At 43.2% G+C, this 27,875-nt stretch overlaps 1 protein-coding gene across 2 annotated transcripts in view; it reads left to right on the top strand.

Annotated features, from left to right (window-relative positions):
• The window catches only part of LOC308087895 (rho guanine nucleotide exchange factor 28-like), a 72,684-nt gene that overhangs the window by 7,838 nt on the left and 36,971 nt on the right, over nucleotides 1-27,875 (top strand). The window contains exons 6-10 of one of the 2 annotated variants that reach the window (XM_080432126.1): nucleotides 5,269-5,452; nucleotides 5,969-6,170; nucleotides 8,633-8,708; nucleotides 9,914-9,960; nucleotides 11,137-11,221. In XM_080432126.1, the coding sequence (XP_080288252.1) occupies nucleotides 5,269-5,452; nucleotides 5,969-6,170; nucleotides 8,633-8,708; nucleotides 9,914-9,960; nucleotides 11,137-11,221 (594 nt within the window). Of the gene's footprint in view, nucleotides 1-5,268; nucleotides 5,453-5,968; nucleotides 6,171-8,632; nucleotides 8,709-9,913; nucleotides 9,961-11,136; nucleotides 11,222-22,486; nucleotides 22,716-27,875 lie in introns of those variants that run through there. The other variant, XM_080432127.1, reaches the window with a different exon arrangement.

Genomic DNA, 27,875 nt, shown 5'->3' with positions numbered 1-27,875 from the left:
GGCCAAATGGAGACATTTTATTAGCCGGTTACCGTTAGGCCTTAACGGTTAATTAATCGATAACCGTTAAGAAGAAAAAAAAAAGTGTAAACATTTTTTTTTTCTTTTTTTTTTATGGCCAAAATACATTTTATTTCAAAGGGCCAAGTCTACACAGTTTGTTTTGTGTCTCCAGCAGAGTTTCTAGTGTCTCTATCTCCCTCTGGAAGAGGTTGCACATGAACTCTGCAGCCGCACTGAGGCACTCCAACACTAACAATACCAATACAAAGACGAGGAAGAAGAAGAATAAAGTGGAAGTTACGTGTGGTTGCAGGTGTAGACTTGGCCAAAAAACAATTTGAAACATTTTTTACCCTTAAAGAAAATAAGTTTTTTTTTATTTTAATTTTAATTTTTTACGGTTAACCATTAGCCGTTAGTGTTAACCGGTGGCCAATTTCTTAACGGTTAACGGTTAACGGTTACCGGTTGGCCAACCCTAATCCTTACACCCTTTTGTTTATGGCGTGAATCGGCTTGCCGTGTGACACTTCCCGAACCTGGATAGAGGGTAAGCTGTGCCGCTGTGTGAGCGACAGGAGAAGACATAGGGAACGCGTCCGTGGTTTTCGTTGAAAGGCCATTATTATTACGTTAAAGTGGGTCAGTGGAGCAGAGGTATTCACTGCCGTGCCAGGGGAGATTGACAAAAAATGGGGACAAGAGGAGAGACATCGGGACTGATTGGTCTGTTGGTAATGAGGTTAATTATCAAGGTTTTAGACAGACACGATTCGCTGTGTGTTATCCCATCTGCTTTCAACTTCCCCTCCTCCTCTCGTCTTCTTGCTTCTGCGGTGGCCCATGCCATGTCTGCCTGTTCTGCTCTTTTTTTTTTCAGCAGCAGTGAGGAGTGCTGCTCTCTGAACCAGTGGTTCTCAAACCTTTTTCACGTCAAGGACCCCCAAATTGATAGACATTTGGCCGCGGACCCCCATCTGAAAATATAATGTGCCAGGGGACCCCCAGAAGCAACGATTTGTGTTCATAATTTTCACAAATGTAAATAGCAGATCTGCAAGCTCATAGCGCGGCACTCGGTGCCACGCTATGAGCTTGTACATCTTCTATTTTTGAATAGCCAACGTATAAAAGGTTAAAGTGGTTAAAATGATTGTGACGCTATATTAACTACTTTTGCTGGGGACCCCCCCCCCCCTCAAGGACCCCTGGGGGTCCCCACTTTGAGAACCAGTGCTCTAAACACACTCTCTCTGGCTCTGGGCTCTGCGGTCCTGCTCCACAATCAGACTTTTTTTTACACCTGCGCCCAGTGGAACAGGTGTATTGTAATCACCCCTGTTTGTTTGTTTGCTTGCTTGCTTGTTTGTTCGTTCGTTTGACTGTCACAGCAATAACACAGACAGTTTTTAATCCAATTGGAATTGGTGGATAAGTTTGTCAGGACCTGTGCTATTGATTGCTTTTCAAAGTCCAAGGTCAAAGTTCATCCACAGTTCCTGCTTACACATGGGTGGGTCATATTTAGAATGACTTCAATAAGAGAGTATATAGGGCATAGCAGTGGCGGCCATTTTCTGGTTCCACTCCAAAAAAGCCAACGCATTTTTCCCATAGAGATTTCCAAAAGTATTTATATAAATTATTTTAAGCCTAGAATCAAGCCATCCAGGGTCCTGGTGAATCATGACCATAACATTTTTTATTCTGTGATTTTATTTTAAAAATATTTAATTATATGATATATAATGAATATTAAATACCCTTTGTTTTACGTTTATTTATTTCTATTTTTCACAGAATCAAATGTTTTATGATCCTGATTCACCAGGACCCAGGATGGCTTGATTCTAGGCTTAAAATAATTGATATTAATATATATGTAAACGCACACCGCAGTCCTTATTCGGTGCTGGCGCTGGCAGCGAGATGCAAATAGGGAAGAATACCACACACTCGGATGTAGTTCCAGTTACATTATTTTAATCACCAACCTTTCAACAAGCTGCTGTACAAACATTTGCACTGACATTTCAAGAGCAGTGATCCACATGGGTGTGGCTTTTCATGTCACATTTTCAGATAATGTGTGCCCCAGGGCCAGGGGTAATACTTCTCTGTTACAGAAGATAATCACCGTCCGCAAGCTCTCAAGACACAATACATACAATAATATAATACAAGACAAAGAAATGATGACAGAAAAAAAGCCAAGCCATAGTTATTTACAATGGTTTACATGTAATCTGAGGGACTAATAATAATAATGGATTTGATTTATGATGCACTTTACAGTTTACACTCTCAAAGTGCTACAATAGGCAATTGCACAAAAAAAGAATCATCTCACCATTGAAAAAAACATCAAAACAAAACAATTGCTGCGATACATCTATCTTGTAGACATACTGTAAGACAGAAGATAGTCTACCAGAAGAATGCAATGGTGCCGTGTCCTAGAAATTCAGAGAAAACTTAATAAATTACCACCTTCTTCAATGTCTTAAACCATTAAGACCAGGAGTGCATCTGTGTCATTAGATATAATGACAACGACAAACGACATAGTAGAAGACATTTTGCAGAATCAGCGTCAGGTCTTAATGGGTTAATGAGGCTATAGGGTGGTTCTTCCACAAATTGGGCTGCAATTAGAGAATCTGTGTTAAATCTATATTTTGCCACGCCCCCTTTTGTGCCCAAAACTGCCCATATATGGAGATTGTTCTAGAGCTCCATGGAGCTGACTGATTTGTTTGCGCCTGATGCCATGACAACACACTCCATATTTGGGCATAGCTGCATTGGGAACTCCTTATATGGTTACGGCTGAGTCATAGTGACATAAGCGCAGTGGTGGAAAAAGTACTCAAAATGTTTTACTTAAGTAAAAGTATCAATACTGCAATGTGGAAGTACTCTGTTACAAGTAAAAGTCTGGAATTCAAAAGAGTAAAAGTACAAAAGTATTGGTATCAAAATGTACTTAAAGTACCAAAAGTAAAAGTACTAAAATGTTTGGAAATAGCAGATCTAGATCGGCTATTTTCAAATAGCCAAGGTATGAAATAAGGCTAAAGTGGTTGATATATGTTTTATAATGTAATAATTTATATCTGAAAAGTAAAGTTTTCAAATAATTGTAGTGGAGTAAAAGTACAATATTTGCCTCTGAGATGTAGTGGAGTAGAAGTAAAAGTATATACAATTGGGAAACACTCCAGTAAAGTAAAAGTACCTCAAAATTGTACTCAAGTTCAGTACTTGAGTAAATGTACTTAGTTACTTTACACCACTGCATAAGCGTGATGACGTTGTCCGTCCGCCCATCAACCCGCCCACCCCACCCTTCCATTAGCCTATTTTAATATAAGGATTAGATACCAGCTTTAGTGTGATAAGTAATTGTCCCCCTATTAGGAATGGGTTTTCCTGTATATGTGGAAGTCTAAATAAGCGGCCATGGTAGGTACAGTTACATTGGTTACATTACAAGTACCACAGGGTATCGATTGCCACCAGGTATCAAATTGATTTTGTCGTTGTTGTAATTTCTTTGTCTTGTATTATATTATGTATTATGCCTTGAGAGCTTGTGGTGATTATCGGCAGCGACTGGGGACGGATCGCATCCGTTGCACTCATTATCTGAGCATGTGACTGCAGAGCCACACCCATGTGGAAGAAAGCTCTTTAACCCTTTCAGACCGGGAACGCATCTGTGCGTCATTTTTAGATATCTTTGGGCTATTAAAAAATAGCAGATATACAAGCTTGTACAAGCTTGTAGATCTGCAATTTTTTTTGAAAAAATCGTGAAAATTTGTGCAAATCTTTGAATATATATATATTTCTGGGGGATTCTACAAATGTCTTCTAAATCCTAACAGTTTTTGAAAAAATGTCTGTTGCTATAATCAGTGGTTCTCAAACTTTTTTCATGTCAAGGACCACCCAAAATGATATGTATTTGGCCCGCGGACCCCCATCTCAAAATATTTTGTTCCAGGGACAAAAAATGTTGACTTTACAAAATATATATTCAAAGATTTGCACACATTTTCATAATAAAAAAAAAATAGCATCATCTACAAGCTCATCGCGCAGGTTTTAAAGATTTATGTTTAGGCTTTTTATGCCTTTAATGATAGGATAGCAGTTTGACAGGAAATGGGGAGAGAGAGGTGGGGAGTGACACGCAGCAAAGGCCGTTGGGATGACGATGATAAGTTCCTATTTATCATTATCACAATGAAAACAAACTTTTCAAGCTTTTTAAAGAAAAAAAGATACTGTGACATTTTGTTTTACATTATTTTTTAAACATCAATGTTTACTATTATTATTAGTGTTTTGCCAATTATTTGGGGGGCCCACATGCAATATCCTCACAGGCCACCAGTGGGGCCCCGACCCACAAGTTGGAAATTGCTGGCGTATAGCATCTCTCTGAAGGTTTTCTAGTTCACCATTCGGGTTACTCTGCATGCATCTTTGCATCTTTCAACGTTCCCACCCTTTCACTCCTCACTCCTCACTCATCACTCATCATCCATATATGGCTTCACACGCCACTGGTGTCTCACACACACACACATGCACACTCCGTAGTCATACGCTACATTTTTTTTGTTGTTGCTTACAACCAAGAGCCTGTTTGTAATACTATACTAATCTCCTTCTCTCTCCCTTGCAGCACCTTTTTCTTATGATCCTGTAGTGTTAGAGGAATTATACGTTTCACATATCTGTATATTACAGTTTTGTTTTAAAGCGAACATTTTTAAATCCGATCTATGCTTCTCGGGGTCCCTGGAACAACATATCTTGAGATGGGGGGGGGGGGGGGGTCTGCGGCCAAACACATATAATTTTGGGGATCCTTGACATGAAAAAGTTGGAGCGTCACTGATATAGCAACATACTGTTAGGATTTAGAAAACATTTTTAGTTAATGTATTTTGCCGGGGACCCCCATCTCAAAATGTTTTGTTCCAGGTACCCCCCAGAAGCAAACATTTGAGTTACAAATGTTCGCTTTAAAAAAAGATATATATATATTCAAAGATTTGCACACAAAAAAAAATCCGGATTTTTCAAAAATAGCAGATCTACAAGCTCCTAGCGCGGCACTCGGTGCCGCGCTAGGAGCTTGTATATCTGCTATTTTTGAATAGCCGAAATAATCTTAAAATGACACAGATGCAGTTCCCGGTCTTCATGGGTTAAGACCCCCCCCCCCCGTGTCTTTCTGTCTCTCTCCAGAGTACACTCCCAGGGAGTCTCCCCTCCACCTCGCAGTGCGCTGGGGTCTGTGTCGCCTGGCAGAGCTACTGCTGTGCCAGCCCGGCGGTCTGATAGCCGTCGGTCTGCCCAACGAGGAGGGCGTCACGCCACTGCGGTTGGCCCAAAGCGCGGGCAACTCAGAGCTCCTAGAGCTGCTTACGCAGTAAGTCTATCATAATGTAGGCGTCACGTCATATAATATGAATGTTTTGTATAGAGCCGGAGAAGCAAGACTGTCCTACAGTTAACGTAAACGTACTATATTGCCCCAGATAATTGGCATTCCTCAGATTTTTCAAATGCTGTAAGTGCTGTACATTATAACAAGCGCGTCTTATGCTCAAATCAGAAAATGTTAAACACCTGCTTGGATCACCTGTCAAACTCAGGAATGTTTTGTGTCCGACCAGTCGTGCGCAATATGGGCCCCATAAATCTAGGGCTTTGTGTTTTTTTTCCCCAGTCCTACAAGGACTAAAAAAGGAAAGTTTTTTTGAACTGGAGACGCTTTAGAGAAGAGTTGTCACACCGAAATAGTTTTAGTAGCATAACATTTCTTTTTTCTATCAACTTCACCAAAGCACTACAAGGCCCTTTACATGGAGAACATTAGACAGAGCAGATGTTTGTTTAGATCTTTTTTTTTAAAAAACAATCTCTCACGGTGTGTGTGCCACAGCCCGCCCAACCCCCTGGCCACGCCCCCGGCAGGTCTCTCCCAGGTGTGGGCGGACCGGTCCCGCCTGCTGAGGTTCTGTCACGACACGGAGAACCTGACGCTGACCGTCCGACTGAACCCGCGCTGGGACTCGCAGCGGAGCCGCCACAGTGACATCCTGCTCCTGAGAGAGAGGCTCAGAGACGGCGACTTCCTCAAAGAGGTCAGTGGTTTTGAGTCCCAACAAAGACAATTGGCCACGTTTTTTTTCCAAACAGTTTTTGGAAAAAAAATCCAATTTTCTTTTCAAGATTTTTCAAAAATAGCAGATCTACAAGCTCATAGCGCGGCACTCGGTGCCGCGCTATGAGCTGGTATATCTGCTATTTTTGAATAGCCAAAGAAATCTAAAGTGACACAGATGCGTTCCAGCCGTTCCAGCCGTGTACCCACCGCCCATTCAACAATAGATTTTCGGCGACAGGCGCTTTCCGCTGTCGACGCCGGTGCGGTGGAGAGCTACCTTTGGGTTCATGCGTTTGCTTACAGAATTGGATCTTTTGCGCTTGGCCATGTCAGAAGTAGATTTTTCCTGTGCATTCGAGGGAAAACCTCATCTAATTGAATTTGCCACCCATTTAATGAACCATTCGTGTTGTACGTTCTGCTCCGTCTCTGTGCCTGGCAGATAATGTACGTTGAGCTCCATAGCTACAGTATCTGGACACAGACACGCCTTTTTGTCATTTGTAATGCATATCAAACATGCAAGGCTTGGGTCAGACTGCTGGGAGAAAACACATCCCAGCATCTTAGCCACTTAAACACTTTACTCTCAGTAAAACGGACCTGAGTTTCAACTGTACTTGGACCGCTTTTTTCTGTCTTCTACACCAAATCTCTTTGCCAAAATTGGCCGATCTACAATCTCAGAGCTAAGAGAGAGAGAGAGAGAGAGAGAGAGAAAGGTAATGGCCGAGAGACTGGAAGAACATAAGAAAAGAGAGAGAGAGAGAGAGAATGAGAATGAGAGCGTGATATTTAAAGTGGTGGGACAGAGGGGGGAGGAGAGGAATCTAATAACACACACTCTCAGATTACACACTCTCAGTTTACTATAAACAAAGATGGCTGGTATAAAGTTGCTTAAATACCCGCCAATAGTTATTGTTTTTACCACTTCAGTCACTGCTTGCGCTGACCATAGAGGCAAGCTGAGCACTATGCACGTCCAAGACCGATAAGATTGTTCAACAAGATGTCTCCTTCAGATTTTTGTGTGAAATGCTCCTGCCATTTTTCAATAAGTTACTCCCTCAATCCTTGCATCCGTCTCTTTTGTTGCTGAGTATACCTATGTTGTTTTGGCATGTATGTTCTGGGATACCTGGGTGACAGTGGCTAAACAAACATTTTGCAACATAACATTGGCTAGCTCAAAAGTCATTGGGCCTCATTCACAAAGCTGTTCGTAAATGTCTTACTATATTTTAGTGTTGATTTTAGGTTATATTTTTTTAAAGTAAATACGGAGGTGCGATTCACGAAAGGGAGTGTAAAGCCTTGTTTGTGCGGATCACAGGTTTATCTGATGATGCATCCCACCTGTACGTAAATCATATGCGCGTTCATGTATGCGTTGTTCCACGCCCCATTTAACACCATAAAAGGCAACTGGAACATCCAGCGTGAAGCAAACTTCATGTGTTGAGAACTCTGTGCTAGTAGCAAGTTCAACGGCCTCACTCGCATCGCAACACCTTGACAGCTTGTAGACCAGTGTATTATGGCAAGCCAGTCCCTCGTGCGCACGATAAAGTATATTGCGCTCATGTGTAAAAAAAGAAAAACATCACAGGACAAAACTAATAGGCTAACAAAGCATGGCAGGATATTATTTAAGCCTTTTCTAATGAACAATTGCTCACCTTTGATGAGGTAAAAAACAAATCCAGGACATACTGAAACGCCGCTATCTGCTATCTGATATAGATTATAGATAAGAGTTTATTGATCACTGAGGGGAAACTCGTATCCGCTGTCTACATTGGATAATGGACACTGACTTCATCCAGGCAGCTTTATCAGATGGTAAGATGTGTAGTCTGTTGACAAATGTTGGGCACATAAACATATTATTTGAGGTTTGGCACTATTGTAATTCTTTTGCATGAAAAATAAGGCATTCTAATAAGAGCTACACATGATTTGTGGCACATACGAGTCGACTGCCGCAGAGGAGACGTGAGTTTCAGTGTACCTGACGCAAGAAATCACTGACAAAGAATTATGATGAATCGTTTGTGGAAACACTCGTATTTGCGCTTAAGTATAAAATCTGTGCGTACGCAAGCTTAGTGAATGAGGCCCATTGAACTTAAATAACAAACAAACTTCAGTACTTAAAATGAATGTTATCTAAAACTCTACACATAAACTTTGGAACCCTCAATTTGGGAGATATAAAGTGTTATATCTATTGCTCTCTATCTGTCCAAATGATGTGCCTGAAAAGGCTCACAAATAATTAAAGCCAGACAGTGTGCAGTCTGTGCACTCAAACTTCATAGTCACTCAGTCATTTTCACATCTTAAAATAACAAGTGTAGTAGACACAAAATATCAGTGAGTCACTGTACAAATACTTATTACTTTTCCCTCTCCAATATGCCTTGTGTCCCACAGATCAAAGCACTCAGGAGAGAGCGCTCAGAGACCATCTTAGGGAAAGAAGAACTGGTGGATGAGCCTAGTGAGAATGGTATCACACTGCTCCAAGTCTCTGTACATTATGGGATCTAGTAGGATGCCTGGCTTTACCCAAGCATCCAATCTTTACCGTTCTCTTTCGTGTTTACTAGCAGTGGTCAGCCTTTTTAGCTGCATCTGTTCAAGTAGAGAAAACGGACAAATGAGAAATACTGGCTCTTGGATCAGAGGAAAATATTCACTGAACTTGGGTGCCCTCTATTGGGATATACAAGTACTGCAAGCTTAAGAGTATGCACACACACGCACACACACTTACTCTTGTGGCTTGAGTTTTCAATCCTCCAGTGAAGACTCACTCATTCAGGAGTCGGGAGGACCGCCATACATTGTGAGACGTCAGCAGACTCTCTCACTCTTTAGTGCCTCTCCACCCCGTCTCTGTGTGTGTGTGTGTGTGTGTGGCAGTATGTTAAAGGTTGTTTCCTCTCCATCCCACTGGGGTGCAGCCTCAGAGCCAGCTGGCAGCAGTCTGCTGGGCCACTGAATGTGCATGTTTTCTGGTATCACGCAGAGGCAAAGAAAGCCCCCTGTCAGATAATAGTCCATCATATTTCCCCTTTAAACAGCTATGGACTTGTTTAGTGTTCTCTCTATACTGTATGTGCTTCTTGCGTTTTTTTTTTGTCTCAAACTTCCTGCCTCAACCCTCATGTTGTGGCTTTTTTCCCTTCCCATTTTCTCCCTAATATAGGCGTTGCCAAACAGCCGGAGGCACCACTGCCCGGGAATCGAACCCGGGAGGAGTGTTTTGTCTCCACATTCAGCCAGACGCTCCCCAAACTCTTATATTCTTAATGGGTCTCTACCTCTTCCACCTCCAACGTCTCCTGACTTTTTGTCACCCCACGACTCCAAGCCGTACACAACGCCGTACCGGAGACTCATTTGAGTTTGTCACTAAGCTTTGTTTTTAGTGGGCGTTACATACACCGCTGTGGCCTTTGATCTGCAAGGCACGCTAGTTAAATGAAATAGAGGATCAAGGCCACATGGTAATGATACCCCCCACTCCCAACCCCCCTGGGGAAAAACTAAATTAAGAGCTTATTAAATTGACATAAGAGATACATAAGGGACACTGGGCATATAGAAAATGCATCGTTAAAAATGATGACAAACATCTGTGCTCACTTGTATCACTTGTGAAGTTTCATGGCTTTGAAATCACCTGTTTCCTGTCCCCTCTCTCTGAAGCATCGTATCCTGATATCAATGGAGGCATCTCGACCGTTGTGGAAAATGTGAGTATTACATTAATAACTAAGAACGCAATTCTCTGTATTGATTCACATACAGCCTAAAAACCTAAATAATTCTGAACTGAAATTCAACAAACTTGTTACGGTGAGGACTGAGGATTTCTTACTGTTTTAAAATGAGAGTGGGCTGTCCATTGCCTGTCATGCTTTTTGCTAACTGCCTGGTAGAGATACTGTAGCATGGAGAACACACAGGACATGGGGCGGTGGAGTGGCGCAGGAGTAAAGTTCCTGCCCACCACCGCAGAGACTAGGGGTTTGAATCCTCCGCGTTGCTTCCGTCTTGGCCGGGTGTCCTAAATGAACACAACTGGCTGTGTTGGAGGGTGGGAGGCCAGTTGAGGAGGGCGATTGTCTGTGGTTGCACTAACAACCACTTGGTCAGGGTGCCTGTTCAGCAGGGAGCGGAACTGGGAGGAGTAGCGTGTTCCTCCACATGCATTATGTCCTCCTGGTGAAACTCCTCGCTGTCAGGTGAAAAGAAGCGGCCTGGCGGAGTCAAGTGTTTCGGAGGATACACATGCTGGCCTGCACCCTACCCTCCCTATTACAACCAGTAGGGGTCAGCAGCAACAAGGGACTACAGTACTATATTAGGGGACATGGGAATTGACAAGAACGGAGGACACATATTGTTCCAGAGAGGTTGGTCTTAACCGCAATTTTTTTTTAAAAAAAGTCAAAAGTAGGAAAAAAAATCAGATGTACGAGCTCACAACACACTGCGATGTTCTCACCACCTCTCAATACTCCATATTATTGAGCACTCATTGTTCAGGTGTCAGAGCAGCCACCTGGCACATACCGGTGAATAGCAGACTTTTATGAGTGGTGTGGTGTGCAAGAAGTGTGACACACACACACACACATGCACACACTGTTCTTCAACCTCTAGGACCCCGTTCATGTGGTGCACATGGTCAAGCTAATTGCCCCCCCCCTGTGCCGCCCCCCCCCCCCCCACACACACACACAGGTGTGTGTGTGTGTGTGCTCAGAGGCACTTGCCAAACACTCATGTTTTTGTACTTAATCCTGCTGCCTTTTTTTCTTTGTGTGCGTTGTGCTGGTGGTGGCGTGTGTTGTAGCTGTAGCATGATGGAAGTAAAGCCGGCCAGTGTACAAATGGATGTGCCGTGTTTCACTGTCGTCACACAGGACTACGAAGAGACGCTGATGTTCTGCCTGAACGAGGACCTAGAGGACGAGGACGAGGAGGACGGTCCGTTACGATCTGACTCGGGTATGTCACAGCCCCCCCCTCCCCTCCTCACACACACACACACACACACACACACACACACACACACACACACACATGCGCGCGCACAGCCTCTCGTTTTTCATATGAATGTCCTGTTACAGTGTTGTTTTGTTGTTTTTCAAAACTTGACTTGGTGGAAGTCCAGAGTCAAAGCAAGCCGGTCGTATTATGTGGTCAGTCATACAAAGGATCAGGGATCAGTGCTGTTGTGTTAGGTGCTGTTATTCATACGGGTGTGTGGGTGGTGGTGTGGGTGGTGGTGGGGGTGGGGGTGGGGGTGGGGGTCATCTGAAGTAGCTTCCAGTCAACAAGCCGCCAGCCCCCTGCAAGCGGGGGAAGCGTTTTTCTCCCCTAAACGGAACTTGGAAGTCGACTCTTGGTCTAGAACATGACTGTCTAACTTTAGAATTCCAACCCCCCCCCCATGCCCCTTCAAGACTACAGGATCACATTTCTGTCCTGTGGCCTTCTTACTGTCCTCTCTACTAGGGATGTGCAAGGGTGATCCATTTTTTATTTTAGTGCCAGTCTCCAAAACCCAACCCATATTTCAAATTTGACTTTATATGCATTTAAATGTAATTTGATGTCTTTATTTATCTTAATGAATGGTTTAGTTACAACCAAAATACTGTATAGGCTAATACTACTGTACAGTAAATGGCCACTGATTTATCGTCCGCACTGCCTGCTTTTGGATAATAAATGTAAACTTTAAGTGAAACAGGGAGGAGTAATTCAATAAAAAAGAATGAAACGCCCAAAGCAGTGTTTTTTTTGTTTGTTGTTGTTGTGATTTTGGTCAGTCATGCACATCCCTGACTCTCTACCGAGCTCTTGGAGCTTGGACTCATGTCATCGTTATATGTCAACAAAGGCAGCGATGCGGGGAACAGTCCCAGTGTAGCTCATCTAGAACCAGCCGGGACATTGTTCTCAGAACATCTTGCCCTGCATCAGTGGCAGAGGGGGGTAGGAGCTCCATTCTTAATCCAGGTTGGCGTGCTCCACGTAGGGACGGCTTTGAGAGTGGGAACATCCTGTGGGTTAATGATTGGCTGGTATGAGAGCGGGGCAGACAGATGCCTCAGTGTAAGAATGCTGTGGTTACTCAGCTCAGGGGGATCAGGCTTTCGCACACTTGGCTCTGCACAACAGCACTTTTTTTTTTACATCCTGCGGTCGGTGTTGCTTTCGCGCTGTATGGTTAAGCCATTTCACGCTGTGTGTTGTGTTGCCTTGCTTTGCTGAGGATTTTAACAGCAGTGGTGTAAAGTAACTAAGTACATGTACTCAAGTAACTGTACTTAAGTACATTTTGAGGTATTTGTACTTTACTTGAGTATTTCCAATCTCCAATACTTTTACTTCTACTCCACTACATCTCAGAGGCAAATATTATACTTTTACTCCACTACAATTATTTGAAAACTTTGTAGTTTTAGATTATTATTACAAAAGATACATTAACCACTTCAGCCCTGTATACATTTCAGCCATTTGAAAATAGCCGATCTACAAGCTCACAATGCGTCACAATGCGTCGCGATGCGACGCATTGTGAGCTATTTTCAAAAGAGTTTTACACATTTATAACTTGAAATGGGACATTCTGCATAATGAGTACTTTTACTTTTGGTACTTGAAGTACATTTTCATGCCAATACTTTTGTACTTTTACTCAAGTACATTTTGTATTCCAGACTTTTACTTGTAACAGAGTATTTCTATATTGCAGTATTGATACCTTTACTTAAGTAAGAAATGTGAGTACTTTTCCCACCACTGTTTAACAGTCTCTCAGACTCTCTGTTGCCTGTGACCTCGCTCTGCCAGTCTAAGGCCTCCTCTGGGTAGTTAAAATAACATCTGCCACTTGTACCATTTTGTTCTCCTGTCCCTGTCGATGCCATCCCCGAACGGCCAGAAGTCAGACAGAATGAGACTCGGGTCTCTCTCACACACACACACACACACACGCCGGAAATAGCTGTTCTACGAGCTCACAACACGTCACAATGCGAGCTTGTACATAGGCTATTTTTGGCGTGCGACTCCATTGTACGGCTAAGTGTAAACCAGGCTTTATTATGGTAATATTACTCACAAGGAATTCAAATTCCTTATTAGATAGTCCTAAGCTCTCAACCATTACAAAAGGGGCGTATGCCATGTTTCAAGTCAAGCTGCGTGGGATGAAATATTGCCTCCATGGTTGAAGTGAAAGTCAACAGAACTCCTGTCGACAGGTCCTGAGCAGCTGCTGAGGAATCTGGAGCATAGCTGTCATGTTCCCCTCCGACCAGCCCTGACTCCTTTCACCTCCTCTCTCTGTCCCTCTCTGTGTCTCTCAATCTATCTCTCTCTCTCTCTGTCGCTCATTCTCTTTCTCTCTGTCTCTCAATCTCTCTCTCTCTCTCTCTGTCGCCAATTCTCTCTCTCTCTCTCTCTCTCTCTCTCTCTCTCTCTCTCTCTCTCTCTCTCTCTCTCTCTCTCTCTCTCTCTCTCTGTCTTTCGTTCTCTCTCGTTCTCTCTCTCTCTCTCTCTCTCTCTCTCTCTCTCTCTCTCTCTCTCTCTCTCTCTCTCTCTCTCTCTCGTTCTCTCTCTCTCTCTCGTTCACTCTCTCTCTCGTTCACTCTCTCTCTCGTTCACTCTCTCTCTCGTTCACCCTCTCTCTCTCTCATTCTCTCTCTCTCTCTGTCTCTCGTTCTCTCTCTCTCGTTCTCTCTCTCTCTCTCTCTCTCTCTCTCTCTCTCTCTCTCTCTCTCTCTCTCATTCTCTCTCTCTGTGCCTCTCATTCTCTCTCTGTCTGTCTCTCTGTCTCTCTGGGCCCTATCGTGCGCCCCGCGCTATCCCTGGCACTATGCGCTATCCGTTAATTACCCACAAGGCAGCTGGCGTTTCCCCTAAACGATATCGTGCGGCAGCCTTACCCGCTGAACATTATTCTATGTTGAGAAGTGAGGTCATGCAGTGCAGCTCTAGCAGATAGAAAATTCAGAACAATCCCCTCAAGCATTCTGGAGAGCTTAGTGTTAGGACAGTCAGCCTCTGTGAGGAAGAATAATCTCTTCATGCATCTGATAAATATCCTCAAATAGCCTACCGTGATTTATATATATGTATATGTAAGAATATCAAAGACAAATAAAATGTTGTTTGATCTGCATTCGCTATAAACACACCAGACCATTCAGTTTAATTAATCCAGAACACAAGCAAGTTCTCTATAAACAGCAACCAGCAATGTGTGAGTGATAATTCTGTGTAGCAAATATGATTTTATTCCAAGGCTATCAATGTCGGACTGCCTCTTCCATGGGCAGAGAGTGAGAGAGTGTACGATAGCACTGGACATAATGCATTGCGCAGCCTGCTCTTAAAGGCAATGACAGCTGGCACGCTGATTGGTTTTATTAACGTAATGCCCAAACCACACCTGTGTATAATGTAATGTGTAATGTAGGTGCCGCAAGATAGCGACACAGGCGTGAGAACGCCCCTTGCACACATTTATGCTAAATCCCCAAATAGCGGGTAGTGCGGCTGGGGCGCGAGATAGGGCACTCATTCTCTCTCTTTCTGTACCTCTCTGTCCCTCTCTCTCTCTCTCTCTCTCATTCTCTCGCTCTACCATCCTCTTATGTGCTCCACCCTTCGGCTTGTCGTTTGTCAGTCTCACCCCTCGCAAACACTCCTTTCCCCCTTTTGCCCTCCTAATGCCCCCGCATTTCAAACACCCCACCCTAACATGCACACACACTCTAAAACACACACACACACACACACACACACACATACACGCACGCACACACGCACGCACACACACACACACACACACACGTCAGCATTTTAATGTGAGTCTGGTGCGCAAACAGCAAAGGCCTCTGCTACCTGAGGGAGTCTGTTCTCTACACAGTGGAAAAAGGCAGTTCTGTGTACAAGTGTGTGCATGTGTGTCGTGCATGTGCGCATGGAGTCACATCTTGTGTGTGTGTGTGCGTGTGTGTGTGTGTGTGTGTGTGTGCGTGTGCGTGTGTGTGTGTGTGTGCTTGTGTGTAGGCTCCTGACACGCATGGTGTCTGCAACGTGTGTACTTGTTTATTGTGTGCACGTAGGTGCTTTTTTAAGAAGGTGTGTGTTTGGGGGGGGGGGGTGGCTTGAATCTGAATGGAGGTTGCCAAGGCTCTGCTGAATGCAGCTTTAACAGCAGCTTGTTGAGATCCCCGGGGGGGGGTGGGGGTGTGTGTGTGTGTGTGTGTGTGTGTGTGTGTGTGTGTGTGTGTGTGTGTGTGTGTGTGTGTGTGTGTGTGTGTGTGTGTGTGTGTGTGTGTGTGTGTGTGTGTGATGGGGGGGAGAGAGATAACAAGACCACAACTCAAACTGGGAGAGCTCAGCACACAATAAAATCCTCAGTGTTCATTGAATACAAAATGGGGTCCACTTGGTTCCATTTGTGTCAAATAAACGTTGAGGATTTTACTGTGCAGAGTGACTGTGACCCTTGGCTATAGGATCCAATCAGAGAACGGAAAGAAGGATTACACTTCACAAAGACACGATTAAAGCATGACCACCACCATGCCAGAGAAACTTATTTTTTTCTCTTTACTCCAGAAGAAAAAACATTACGACTACAGTTTTCATACACTCTGGGTTAAATGAACACTCCAGCTTTGGCTGTGCACAGTTGGTCTTCTTTTGATGACTGTATTTACGTCCCATTTTCTCTTCCTAAAATTTCTCACAATATTCCACTTACATGCGTGTTTCTATGTCAGTGGTTCTCTGACTTTTTCATGTCAAGGACCCTCCATGTCAAGACCCCCATCTCAAAAGATTTTGTTCCAGGGGACCCCCCAGAAGCAAAGCTTTGAGTTAAAAATGTTCGTTTAAAAGATATATATATTCAAAGATTTACACAAATTTTCCACGATTTTTTTTATAGCCAAAGTATAAAATAATGGTTAAAGTGGTTAAAATCTAGAATGACACAGATGCTTTCCCGGTTTGTGCCGTGTTTGTGCGGTCATTGTAGGTGAAATTGCAGAGAAATAGAGCGGTTAAAGGCAAAAGAGGCGCAGCAGACCTTAAGCCCTCTCCAGACCAATCCGAGTCGGCCCGATTTTGGGCCGAATTGGCTTCGGGAAGCGTCGGCCAGTCGGTTAGGGGTCCGTCGGGGGGTCCGTCGGGACCTTTTCGGCCGACCCAGAGCCGACGAACATGTTCAGCTTTTTAGCCGACTGGTAGCGCAGTGGCAGTGACAACAGAGGGCTGTCGGTGTTGCCAGATTATGTGAGAGAAACAAGCGACCATGTCTATGAAAACCTACATTCACTGTTTCTTGTTGTTGCTCCCAGAGAGAGAGAGATTGATTGATTTGAACTACTTTTGCGCTGTGGTGATTGGGAGCAGGTGTGTAAATTTGTCCAGTGACGGAGTCACATGCATCCGTGTTTATGTATAAATAATGCGCAAGTATGTAAACATGTCCTTCTGAGTGGGAGTTCAAGCATTGCATGAATAGGCTCGTAAAGCAGGGAGATAGTGACAGAGGAAGAGTGGTAGAGGGGGAGAGAAAGAGGGAGGGAGAGAGAGAGAGAGAGAGAGAGAGAGGGAAAGAGAGAGAGGAAGGGAGAGAGGGGAGAGAAAGAGAAAGAGAGAGGGTAGGAAGACAGAGAGAAAGAGGGTGGGAGAAAGTGGGTGAGAGAGAGGGAGATACCAGGAGCGAGGGAGAGAGAGGAACGGAGAAAGCGGGAGGGAGAAAGAGAGCAACAGAGAGGGAGAAAGAAAGGGAGAGAGAAACGGAGGGAGGGAGAAAGAGGGAGGTAAAAAGCGGCAGAGAGAGAAGGAAAGAAAGAGAGAGGGAGAGACAGAGGGAGAGAAAAAACGAGCGAGCGAGAAAGAGGGAGGGAGAGAGAAAGAGTGAGAGAATGGAAAAGTGAATGAGAGAGAGAGAGACCCAGACCACCCAGACCCAGCTAGTGACAGTTTTAGTCCGTTTTTTGGTGTGCAACACAACCCTCATTTAAGTGAATTGCTTTCACCTGCTGCTGCTGCTGTGCGCTACAGGGCATATCTCCGCCAAGCCAGGGTGACCTACCCAGGCTCATGAAATTCATATTCAGGCATAGTAGCCTTTTTTATTATTATTTAAAAAACAATTTTAAATCGTGAAAATAGCCAATCTACAAGCTGTAATTATTAATAATTAAGAAATACTATATTTTAAAGAGAAAAATCAACTAAAGTCATTATTAGTGCAAGTTCATTCACATTTCATTTGAATGAAAATAACTTGTGGGTAAAATACATTCTGTGAATCTAATGTGATTAATGTGACCCCTACTTCAGTCAGTGAAGTCCAGGGCTGAATGGTGACATATTGAGACCTATATAACTAAATATTGGTCATTTGCCAACACATTATTTTGTGAAATAAATGGGTTATATTTCACAGATAGTTATACTATTCTTATAATATATTAAATACAATCATCCCTAACCTTCAAGTTAAATGCATTATTTCCGTGGACTTAAAAATCATTTTTGGACTTAAAAATCTTTATTATTTTTTTGGATGGCCTTCCTGCCCTGGCATTTGGCCTTTGTGCCCTCCAAAAAATTACAACACCAAAGGCCCAAGTGGCCTTGCCCCTAAAATGACGAAATTCCAGGCTTGAATGCAATAGATGTACTTTGAGTCTGTTAAGGCAACTCCGCACCAAACAGACTCGTCCAGACTATTGCAGACTACTCCAGACTGCAACAGACTGGTATTCGGTTGGCAAAAGTTACCATTTAAGTCTGTCAGCCGACTGGCCATTCATGTGCTAATTTGACTTTTAGCGTGCCAGCGTTGCCAGGTCTGCTTATTATAAGCGACTTTGGGCTTGTTTCCCTGCAAAGCCACTTAGGGATGTTCCCAGCGTTTTTTCTTCACTGACGTGCAGTGGTGTAAGTAACTAGTACATTTACTCAAGTACTGTACTTAAGTACAATTTTGAGGTACTTTTACTTTACTGGAGTATTTCCAATTGTCTATACTTGTACTCCACAACAATTATTTGAAATGTTTAGTTACTAGTTACTTTGCAGATATAAATCATTATGAAACATACATTAACCACTTTAGCCCTATTTTATACCTATAAGCTATTTGAAAATAGCAGATCTACAAGCTCACAACGTGTTGCGATGCACGCGTTCTGAGCTTGTAGATCTGCTATTTTCAAACATTTTTGTACTTTTACTTTTGGTACTTTAAGTACATTTTTATACCAATACTTTAGTACTTTTACTCAAGTAAATGTTGAATTCTGGACTTTTACTTGTAACAGACTCAGAGTACATCTATTGCATTCAAGCCTGGAATTTCGTCATTTTAGGGGCAAGGCCACTTGGCCTTTGGTGTTGTAATTTTTTGGAGGGCACAAAGGCCCTGCCGGTCTTCCTGCCAGGGCAGGAAGGCCATCCAAAAAAATAATAATGATTTTTAAGTCCAAAAATGATTTTTAAGTCCACGGAAATAATGCATTTAACTTGAAGGTTAAGGATCATTGTATTTTAATATATTATAAGAATAGTATAACTATCTGTGAAATATAACCCATTTATTTCACAAAATAATGTGTTGGCAAATGACCAATATTTAGTTATATAGGTCTCAATATGTCACATTCAGCCCTGGACTTCACTGACTGAAGTAGGGGTCACATTAATCACATTAGATTCACAGAATGTATTTTACCCACAAGTTATTTTCATTCAAATGAAATGTGAATGAACTTGCACTAATAATGACTTTAGTTGATTTTTCACTCTTTAAAATATAGTATTTCTTAATTATTAATAATTACAGCTTGTAGATTGGCTATTTTCACGATTTTAAATTGTTTTTAAATAATAATAATAAAGGAAAATACAAGATTTCCACCCGACAGCCATAATATAATAGCCAATATATGGTTCTGTATCAGTATATGAGTCCGTTTTTGCGGATTTCATTCTAATTGGCTACTATGCCTGCATATGAATTTCATGAGCCTGGGTAGGTCACCCTGGCTTGGAGATATGCCCTGTAGCGCACACTCCGCCAGTGGTGTAAAGTAACTAAGTACATTTACTCAAGTACTGTACTTAAGTACACTTTTGAGGATTTTTTACTTTACTGGAGTATTTCTAATTTTCAGTACTTTTACTTCTACTCCATACATCTCTGAGGAAAATATTCTACTTTTACTCCACTACAATTATTTGAAAACTTTAGTTATTAGTTACTTTGCAGATATAAATTATTACATTATAAAACATACAGTAACCACTTTAGCTCTATTTTATACCTAGGCTATTTGAAAATAGCCGATCTACAAGCTCACAACGCGTCGCGAAGCGACGCGTTGTGAGCTTGTAGATCTGCTATTTTCAAACATTTGAGTACTTTTACTTTTGGTACTTTAAGTACATTTTGATACCAATACTTTTGTACTTTCACTCAAGTACATTTTTAATTCGGGACTTTTACTTGTAACGGAGTACTTCTACATTGCAGTATTGATACTTTTACTTAAGTAAAACATTTGAGTACTTTTTCCACCACTGCCTCCACACAGCAGCAGCAGGTGAAAGCAATTCACTTAAACGAGGGTTGTGTTGCGCACCAAAACTGCGCAAAACTAGGTCAAATCAATCAATCTCTCTCTCTCTCTCTGGGAGCAACAACGAGAAACAGTGAATGTAGGTTTTCATAGACATGGTCGCTTGTTTCTCTCACATAATCTGGCAACACCGACAGCCCTTTGTTGTCACTGCCACTGCTCTGCCAGTCGGCTAAAAAGCTGAACATGTTCGGTCGGCTCTGGGTCGGCCGAAAAGGTCCCGACGGACCCCTAACCGACTGGCCGACGGACCCCCTAACCGACTGGCCGACGCTTCCCGAAGCCAAATCGGCCCAAAGTCGGGCCGATTTGGATTGGTCTGGAGCCAGCTTTACAAGTAAAAGTCCGGAATTCAACATTTACTTGAGTAAAAGTACTAAAGTATTGGTATAAAAATGTACTTAAAGTACCAAAAGTAAAAGTACTAAAATGTTTGAAAATAGCAGATCTACAAGCTCAGAACGCGTGCATCGCAACACGTTGTGAGCTTGTAGATCTGCTATTTTCAAATAGCTTATAGGTATAAAATAGGGCTAAAGTGGTTAATGTATGTTTCATAATGATTTATATCTGCAAAGTAACTAGTAACTAAACATTTCAAATAATTGTTGTGGAGTACAAGTATAGACAATTGGAACTACTCCAGTAAAGTAAAAGTACCTCAAAATTGTACTTAAGTACAGTACTTGAGTAAATGTACTAGTTACTATACACCACTGCACGTCAGTGAAGAAAAAACGCTGGGAACATCCCTAAGTGGCTTTGCAGGGAAACAAGCCCAAAGTCGCTTATAATAAGCAGACCTGGCAACGCTGGCAGGCTAAAAGTCAAATTAGCACATGAATGGCCAGTCGGCTGACAGACTTAAATGCCAACTTTTGCCAACCGAATACCAGTCTGTTGCAGTCTGGAGTAGTCTGCAATAGTCTGGACGAGTCTGTTTGGTGCGGAGTTACCTTTAGACATCACACTCTCTTCCTGTCCTGCTGCCTAGGGATGGGCAGTTAACTGAAAATATATCGAAACCGATATTTAGAACCAATAAGCGACTTAATTTAGCTCATCTAGGTTAATAGAATAATCAAGAAGAAGGTTTTTGTTCATGTATATACTCAACTAAATCGATTAGTCCGATTAACCACTTAATCCTGTATTATACTTCATTGTACAATGGTGGTGATCTGCAAGCTTTTGCCTGGATCATAATCCAGGCAAAAGTTTGATGTCGATTGGGCTCTGTGACTTCCTACGCTGTCGGCTCAACAATGCCATTCCATGTCTGTACTTTTCATACAGAACAGCAAGGGGGAAGAATGGAGCATCATTCCCCACCTTGAGACAGGCTGTGTAAAAGCTGCTCTTCTCTCTCTTTTTTGACCACTTTCTTTTATTTGCTGTTCTATGATGCCTCCAGTCCATTCGCTTTTTCTATTTTTTCTTAATTTTAAACATTTGCATTAGCTGGTGGAAGACTGCACTCCCAACAAACAGAGAGAGAGAGAGAGAGAGAGAGAGAGAGAGAGAGAGAGAGAGAGAGAGAGAGAGAGAGAGAGAGAGAGAGAGAGAGAGAGAGACGATGGAAAGCAATGAAAAACAGCAGCAGCACTCAACTGCTGTCTCCATGGTGAGCCTGCTGACCTGGCAGTCTACCCGCCCCCATCAACCCCCCCGCCGGCTTTCACATGCTAAGAGTGTGTGTGAGAGAGAGAGACAAAATGGAAAGGAGTCTTGAAAGTTTTCCTCTGAGGGTATATTGCAAAATCCTGAGAGACAATTTAACCTGTGTGTGTGTGTGTGTGTGTGTGTGTGTGTGTTGTGTGTTTATCTCACTTTGCGGCCTGGCCTAACTCTGAGACAATCATAACCCGTGTAAAGTTAATGATTTCTGCAGCACCTCTGCGCGACACTTGAGCTGTGTGTGTCTGTCTGTGTGTGTGTGTGTGTGTGTGTGTGTGTGTGTTTCCCCCATTTTTATCTTTGCTGTTGGCTCTAAAGTCACCTAGTATGTGTGACCCGGACTCTCTCACAACCCCCCCCCCCCGCCCCCCCCCACCTTCTCTCTCTCTGTCTGTCTCCTTCAGTCACTCTTTCCTCCCGTCAATACTTACCCCCACTTCTCCTCCTGTGTGTGTGTGTGTGTGTGTGTGTGTGTGTGTGTGTGTGCGTGTGCGTGTGTGTCTGTCTGTCTCTGGATACCCCCCCCCCTCTCTTCCACTGTGTGTGGTTGTTGAAAGAGTGAATGAGGGAGACACAGAGTTGGCACAGATTTTAGCAAGAGCGGGAGGGACAGAGGAAGAGAGAAAGAAAGAAAGAAAGAAGAGAGACAGAACGCTGGAAAACAAGAAGAGAGGGAACTAGCTGAAGGCAGGAGAGAGAGAGAGAGAGAGAGAGAGAGAGAGAGAAATGGACAACAGTGTGAGATCTTAAGTTTCTGGTGGACAGCGGGGTTCAGAGCCACGAGCCTGTCTTGGGGGGGAGGGGGAGGTTTCTAAGGGGGAGGGGTGTAGATGTGGAGAGAGAACATGCTGGCTCTCTCTTGAAGTGACAGTCTAGTCCAGTCCAGTGAGTCTCTGGGAAAAAAAGCCGCTGCTCGTCTGCAGTTCTGGTTTTACACTCTGCAAAATGGAAGTCCAATGAGGAGTGCGTTTTGTTTGGGTTTTTTTTGGGTCGCTAATTTATTGTAAAAGAGGTATTTCAGGCCGACATTCTCTTTTAGGATACAATCAAAGTCATGGATTCAGACTCTGACTCACCTTTCAACTACTCCTGGCCCTCTTTTCCCAAGATGAGGATCCGTAGGAAGACAGGAAAGAAAGGTAATACAGAGGGATGTTTGTTAACTGGCTGATTGATGCCTATAGTATGGAAGACCTGTGTTTGTTTCGCATTCTGCATTCAGTGCATTGATGGCAGTTTTTCAGACCTGACTGTATGGGTATAACGGTAAGTGCTGTTAACTCAGTCGTGGACGACTGCAAAACATTATGCTCACGCTATGCACGCGTTTATTCCTCCGGCGTCACTGACTGTCACGTCACACAGTCCCGGGGCAGATGGAGCGAAACTCTTATCTTTACGGAGGCTAGCTGAGAAAACACAAAGTCTCTCCTCCGGGCAGTCATGTATCACCGCTCATTCCGGGATAATAAAGTTAAATATAGTCTGTTGCCATTGCCCACACATTTACTCATAGCCCCCCTCCCCCCCTTCCCTCCCCCTACCAGTACAGCGACCGGGTCAATTAGAGAGAGATAACAAGAGTGTTTGCTAATGATGTAACCTGATATCTGACAGTGTGTTGGGGAATGTCTGATGTACACTCTAGGATTATTGAGTGGGGTCTGTGCCCTTCGACGTCCCCACACTGTGATGCAGTTCCTCTCCTGGAAGAGAGAGAGAGAGAGAGAGCGAGAGAGAGAGAGAGAGCTGTGAAAGAGAGTGATGTCATTCCCTAATGTGACTGTCGTGTCACCATGGTCAGCTGTGTGGACCTCAAGCCTGTGTCATGCGTCATACGGCGTCGCTCGCCCGAAAATAAAACATTTTGACTTTAACCCATTAAGCCCGGGAACGCGTCTCTGTCATTTTAAGATTTCTTTGGGCTATTAAAAAAATAGCAGATATACAAGCTCTTCTGTGCCGCGCTATGAGCTTGTAGATCTGCTATTTTCGGAAAAGTTGCGGAAGATTTGCGCAAATCTTTGAATATATATATTTTTAAAGCGAACATTTTTTACTCGGTTACAACTTCTGGGGGTCCCTTGAACAAAATTTTTGAGATGGGGGTCCACGGCCAAATACATTTTCAAAAACACTTTTAGGATTTGGAAGACATTTGTAGAATCCTCACAATTCCCCATTTGAGTTACAAATGTTTGCTTTCAAAAATATATGTTATAAGATTTGCACAAATTTTCCACGATTTCCCCCCAAAAATAGCAGATCTACAAGCTCATAGCACATCTAATAGCTCATGAGCTTGTAGATCTGCTATTTTTGAATAGCCCAAAGAAATCTAAAAATGACAGAGATGCGTTCCCGGTCTTAATGGGTTAAAGTGAAAAGCGTTTTATCACTTGGAAGTCAGTTATTTTATCTTTAAGTTTTACTTCGACACTCTGCTCGCAGGTGCTGTCACAGGCTTGCCTCTCCTTTGGGACTTTTTTTCCTTCACCGCGATCGCTTCCCACGGGTCTGTGATCTCGTGCCCTCTCTGCTGAACATCTGTCCTCGAGAAGCTGTGGGCCTGTGTTTCACGTCGTCTGCTCTTCATGAACCTGAAGGGGTTATTTGATTCTGGTCTATCAAGCATGTTAGTCTTCCCTCGAGATGAAAGATTAAGGTGAATGTTTGAAGAAGAAAAAAAGAGTTCCAAAAATCGGACCAGGGGTGCAAGTATGAAATAGGGCATAAGGGATTAATCGATTCATTGAAAAAATATAAAAAAGTAACCCTGCTTTTCGAAAATTGTATTAATCCAAAAAGTAATTGATAGAATAATCGCTTAGGAAATAGTTGCGGTCCTAAATCAGACCACTGTGGTATAGACACAGACACGTGGTGTGTGTGTGTGTGTGTGTGTGTGTGTGTGTGTGTGTGTGTGTGTGTGTGTGTGTGTGTGTGTGTGTGTGTGTGTGTGTGTGTGTGTGTGTGTGTGTGTGTGTGAGAGAGTTGGAGACAGACCAAGATCAAGTTACTGCAGTGCCTGTGTGCCATGGCTCTGCTCCAGTTGTCTTTTCCTCATCTTTCACCTCATCAGACACTCCACGTTATTGCTTCTTAATTGTAACTGACATGACCACATTTTTATGCAGGCTATCTATTACTCATTTGTCCTGGGGGGGGACTTGTTTTTTTTCACTTTAAGTGCCATCTTCAAGAGCTTTATTTCAAAGTTGGGATATGTTCTCTGCTTGTGTGACACCAACGCACACCTGGCTGTGCGTGCAGTGAAGTGTGATTTCAGGTGTACCGAGCCGCAGTTTATTTCTTTGCTTGGGGGGGCAGTTCCTGGCGTTGCCCCCGTGGCCTGTACAGTACCCCATCTGCCTGGATCTCTCCCATCTGGCGGGACACGCTGTGTAAACAGCACCATGATGTGTTGCTTGGACAGAAGTTGTCAGGCCGCAGGTGTCATAACTCAGCGTTGTGGACTTTGGTGGACAATTGTTTTAACGATTTACGCTGTCCCCCGGAACTCTGTACTAAGCCAAATAATTACCTCTCCAGTTTTTAATAAGACCCACTCTTGTGTTGTTTGGCCTTTTTTTCTGCGATGGGGGGTTTTGTTATTCTATTCTTTCCCCTAATTTTTCCCAGATCTTTCCAAAAATAACGCACCGTACCTAATTTATCACTGACGTCATGATAGCGATGACAACAAAAATACGCTTTCTAAAGTCCCAATAAGCAAGCGTTTTGGGGTGTTTCTCAATCATTGGTTTGCTGTTGCGTGTCTATCGTAAACCATCTTTTCTCAAAGTAAGCACAGTACACAGTAAAATACTCTGTGTTCATGTATCACATTTGTTACTCAGAGAGTGTACACATTTAACCAAATGGAAACTTACGAGTCCATTAATGCTAATAGGATTTTACTGTATAGGACCCACTAATACAGAGAGAACCCTGTAAGACAGTGGTTCTCAACCTTTTCAGGCTGTGACCCCCAAAATAATCATATTTGAACTGGGGACCCCCCACCCTGATAAGCACTTGGAATGAGGCGTTACATTTAGTTTGACTCTGTTCCACAGATAAATATTGTGAAAATAGCAGATCAGACAAGCTCACAACACCTCGCATATATTATTTGACAATTTGGTCAATGTTTGACCAGTTTTGAAAGCACACTGTAGTTTGTTGATTACGTTTGATGCAGTGATGGTCTTTTTTCTTTTCCTTCTTTTTTGTTGGTATTAAAAAGGTCTTAAAAGTCCTTCAATTGTCACTTCACTGGACATCTGGGGACCCCCCAAAAATCATCTGGGGGTCCCGACCCACAGGTTGAGAACCGCTGCTGTAAGAAAGAGTCCTTGTATCAGGCCTGCGTCTCCCCTCCCTCACACTCTGTCTCTCTGGGGTCCATGCAGGTTGGAGGGTCATGCTCTGTGTTTAACTGCCCCACTCTGGAAACCTGGCACTGACTGCTGTCTTTGTCTGGGTCTCTCTCTCTCTCTCTCTCTCTCTCTCTCTCTCTCTCTCTCTCTCTCTCTCTCTCTCTCTCTCTCTCTCGGTGGAAAAAGTACTCAAATGTTTTACTTAAGTAAAAGTATAGCAATACTGCAGTGTAGAAATACTCTGTTACAAGTAAGTCTGGTAATCAAAATTTACTTGAGTAAAAGTACAAAAGTATTGGCATCAAAATATACTTAAAGTACCAAAAGTAAAGGTACTCATTATGCAGAACGTCCCATTTCACAAGTTCAACATGTATAAAAATAGCCGATCTACAAGCTCACTATGAGTCGTTCATGCATGTTTTGTAATAATAATAAAAATCTGCAAAGTAACTAGTAACTAAACTTGTCAAATAATTATAGTCGAGTAAAATTACAATATTTGCCTCTGAGATCTAGTGGAGTAGAAGCAAAAGTATTGAAAATGGGAAATACTCCAGTAAAGTAAAAATTCCTCAAAAGTGTGCCTAAATACAGTACTTGAGTAAATGTACTTAGTTACTTTACACCATTGCGCTCTCTCTCTCTCTCTCTCTCTCTCTCTCTCTCTCTCTCTCTCTCTCTCTCTCTCTCTCTCTCGCTCACTCTCTGCTATTGCTACTCTCCAGGCAGTGCCACTCTATAGGCTTGGCCCTCTATCAGGGACGTGTTGTGAATATCACATGCGGCGGCTACATTCTAATTCCCACAGCTGAGTCTTATGCAAAAACAACGCTGCACGCCAAGCTCCATTTATATTAACGCTTATACGTTTGAAGACGGGAAGCTCGCGGACAGGGCAGTGCGCTGGTAGCAGCACTAAGAGAGCATCCTCTGAACAAATCTATTCATTCCGGTCCTCGCTTGATCTAACTTGTCAGTAATATGAAGCGCCTGTTACATTCTCCCAGTTAACTGATGTTAAACACAGATCTCAGTGCCTGACAGCAATGTTCACTCAGGCAGTGTTTATGAGTCCGGGGTGTCTGACTGGTAGGGTCCTTATGACTGAATGGCCAGCTGTGGGTTTGGACGTGTCCCAGATCAGAACCTGATCCATTAGGCCCGTCCATCACGTTCCTGTGGTGTTTTTTTTAATAAGGAACCCACTGTCTGCTTCTGGAACAGTGGTTTTGACCAGGCATCCGTTTTTTTTTAAAGATGTAGTGAGGCCAATAAGGAAGAGCCCTGCAGTTCTCATTAATGTCCCACAGATGTCACTATTTCCCGCTAACATTCAAGTGAAAATGAATGATAAAGTAGTAGTGGTGGGAAAAAAAAAACGTTCGTTTCAGTGAACGAACGATTTTGTTCACGCTCACGGGCAATGATTCGTTCAAATGGTTCGTTCACGCTCTCGCTCAGTTGCGCTGTTTTCCAGTGAAAAACACCAGGCCTCCCGTCCTGTGTACGGGGGGGAGGGGATGGGGGGGGGGGGGTTTCGGGAAGTGAACAAGCTCGTGTGAAGACCCCGCCCCCTCGCTGCCCTTCCAGCCAATAGCATTCGTTTCCGGTTACTTTTCGGGGACCGGAAGTTCCAAGATGGTGGATTTGAATTGGCCGAAAAAGTTGCTTCAAAACGGGTCTGTAGAAACCAATGGGGCTCCCTTCTTCCATATATATATATATATATATATATATATATATATATATATATATATATATATTTTTTACAGTCTTTGGGTTTGACCCATATCCCAGGTTTGCAAGCCTGACATGTCTTTTAGAGCAGTGGTTCCCAACCTAGGGTCTGGGCCCCCCTATACTAGGCCTCGTCTGTTTGGAGGTAGTCCACCATTTTCAATGTCAAAACAAAAA

Source organism: Gymnoscopelus braueri (assembly GCF_963280865.1).
Source record: "Gymnoscopelus braueri genome assembly, chromosome: 7".
In the NCBI taxonomy this organism is placed as follows: Eukaryota; Metazoa; Chordata; class Actinopteri; order Myctophiformes; family Myctophidae; genus Gymnoscopelus; species Gymnoscopelus braueri.
Note: the sequence above shows the minus strand (reverse complement) of the source record. Positions and strands in the feature narration are given on the sequence as shown.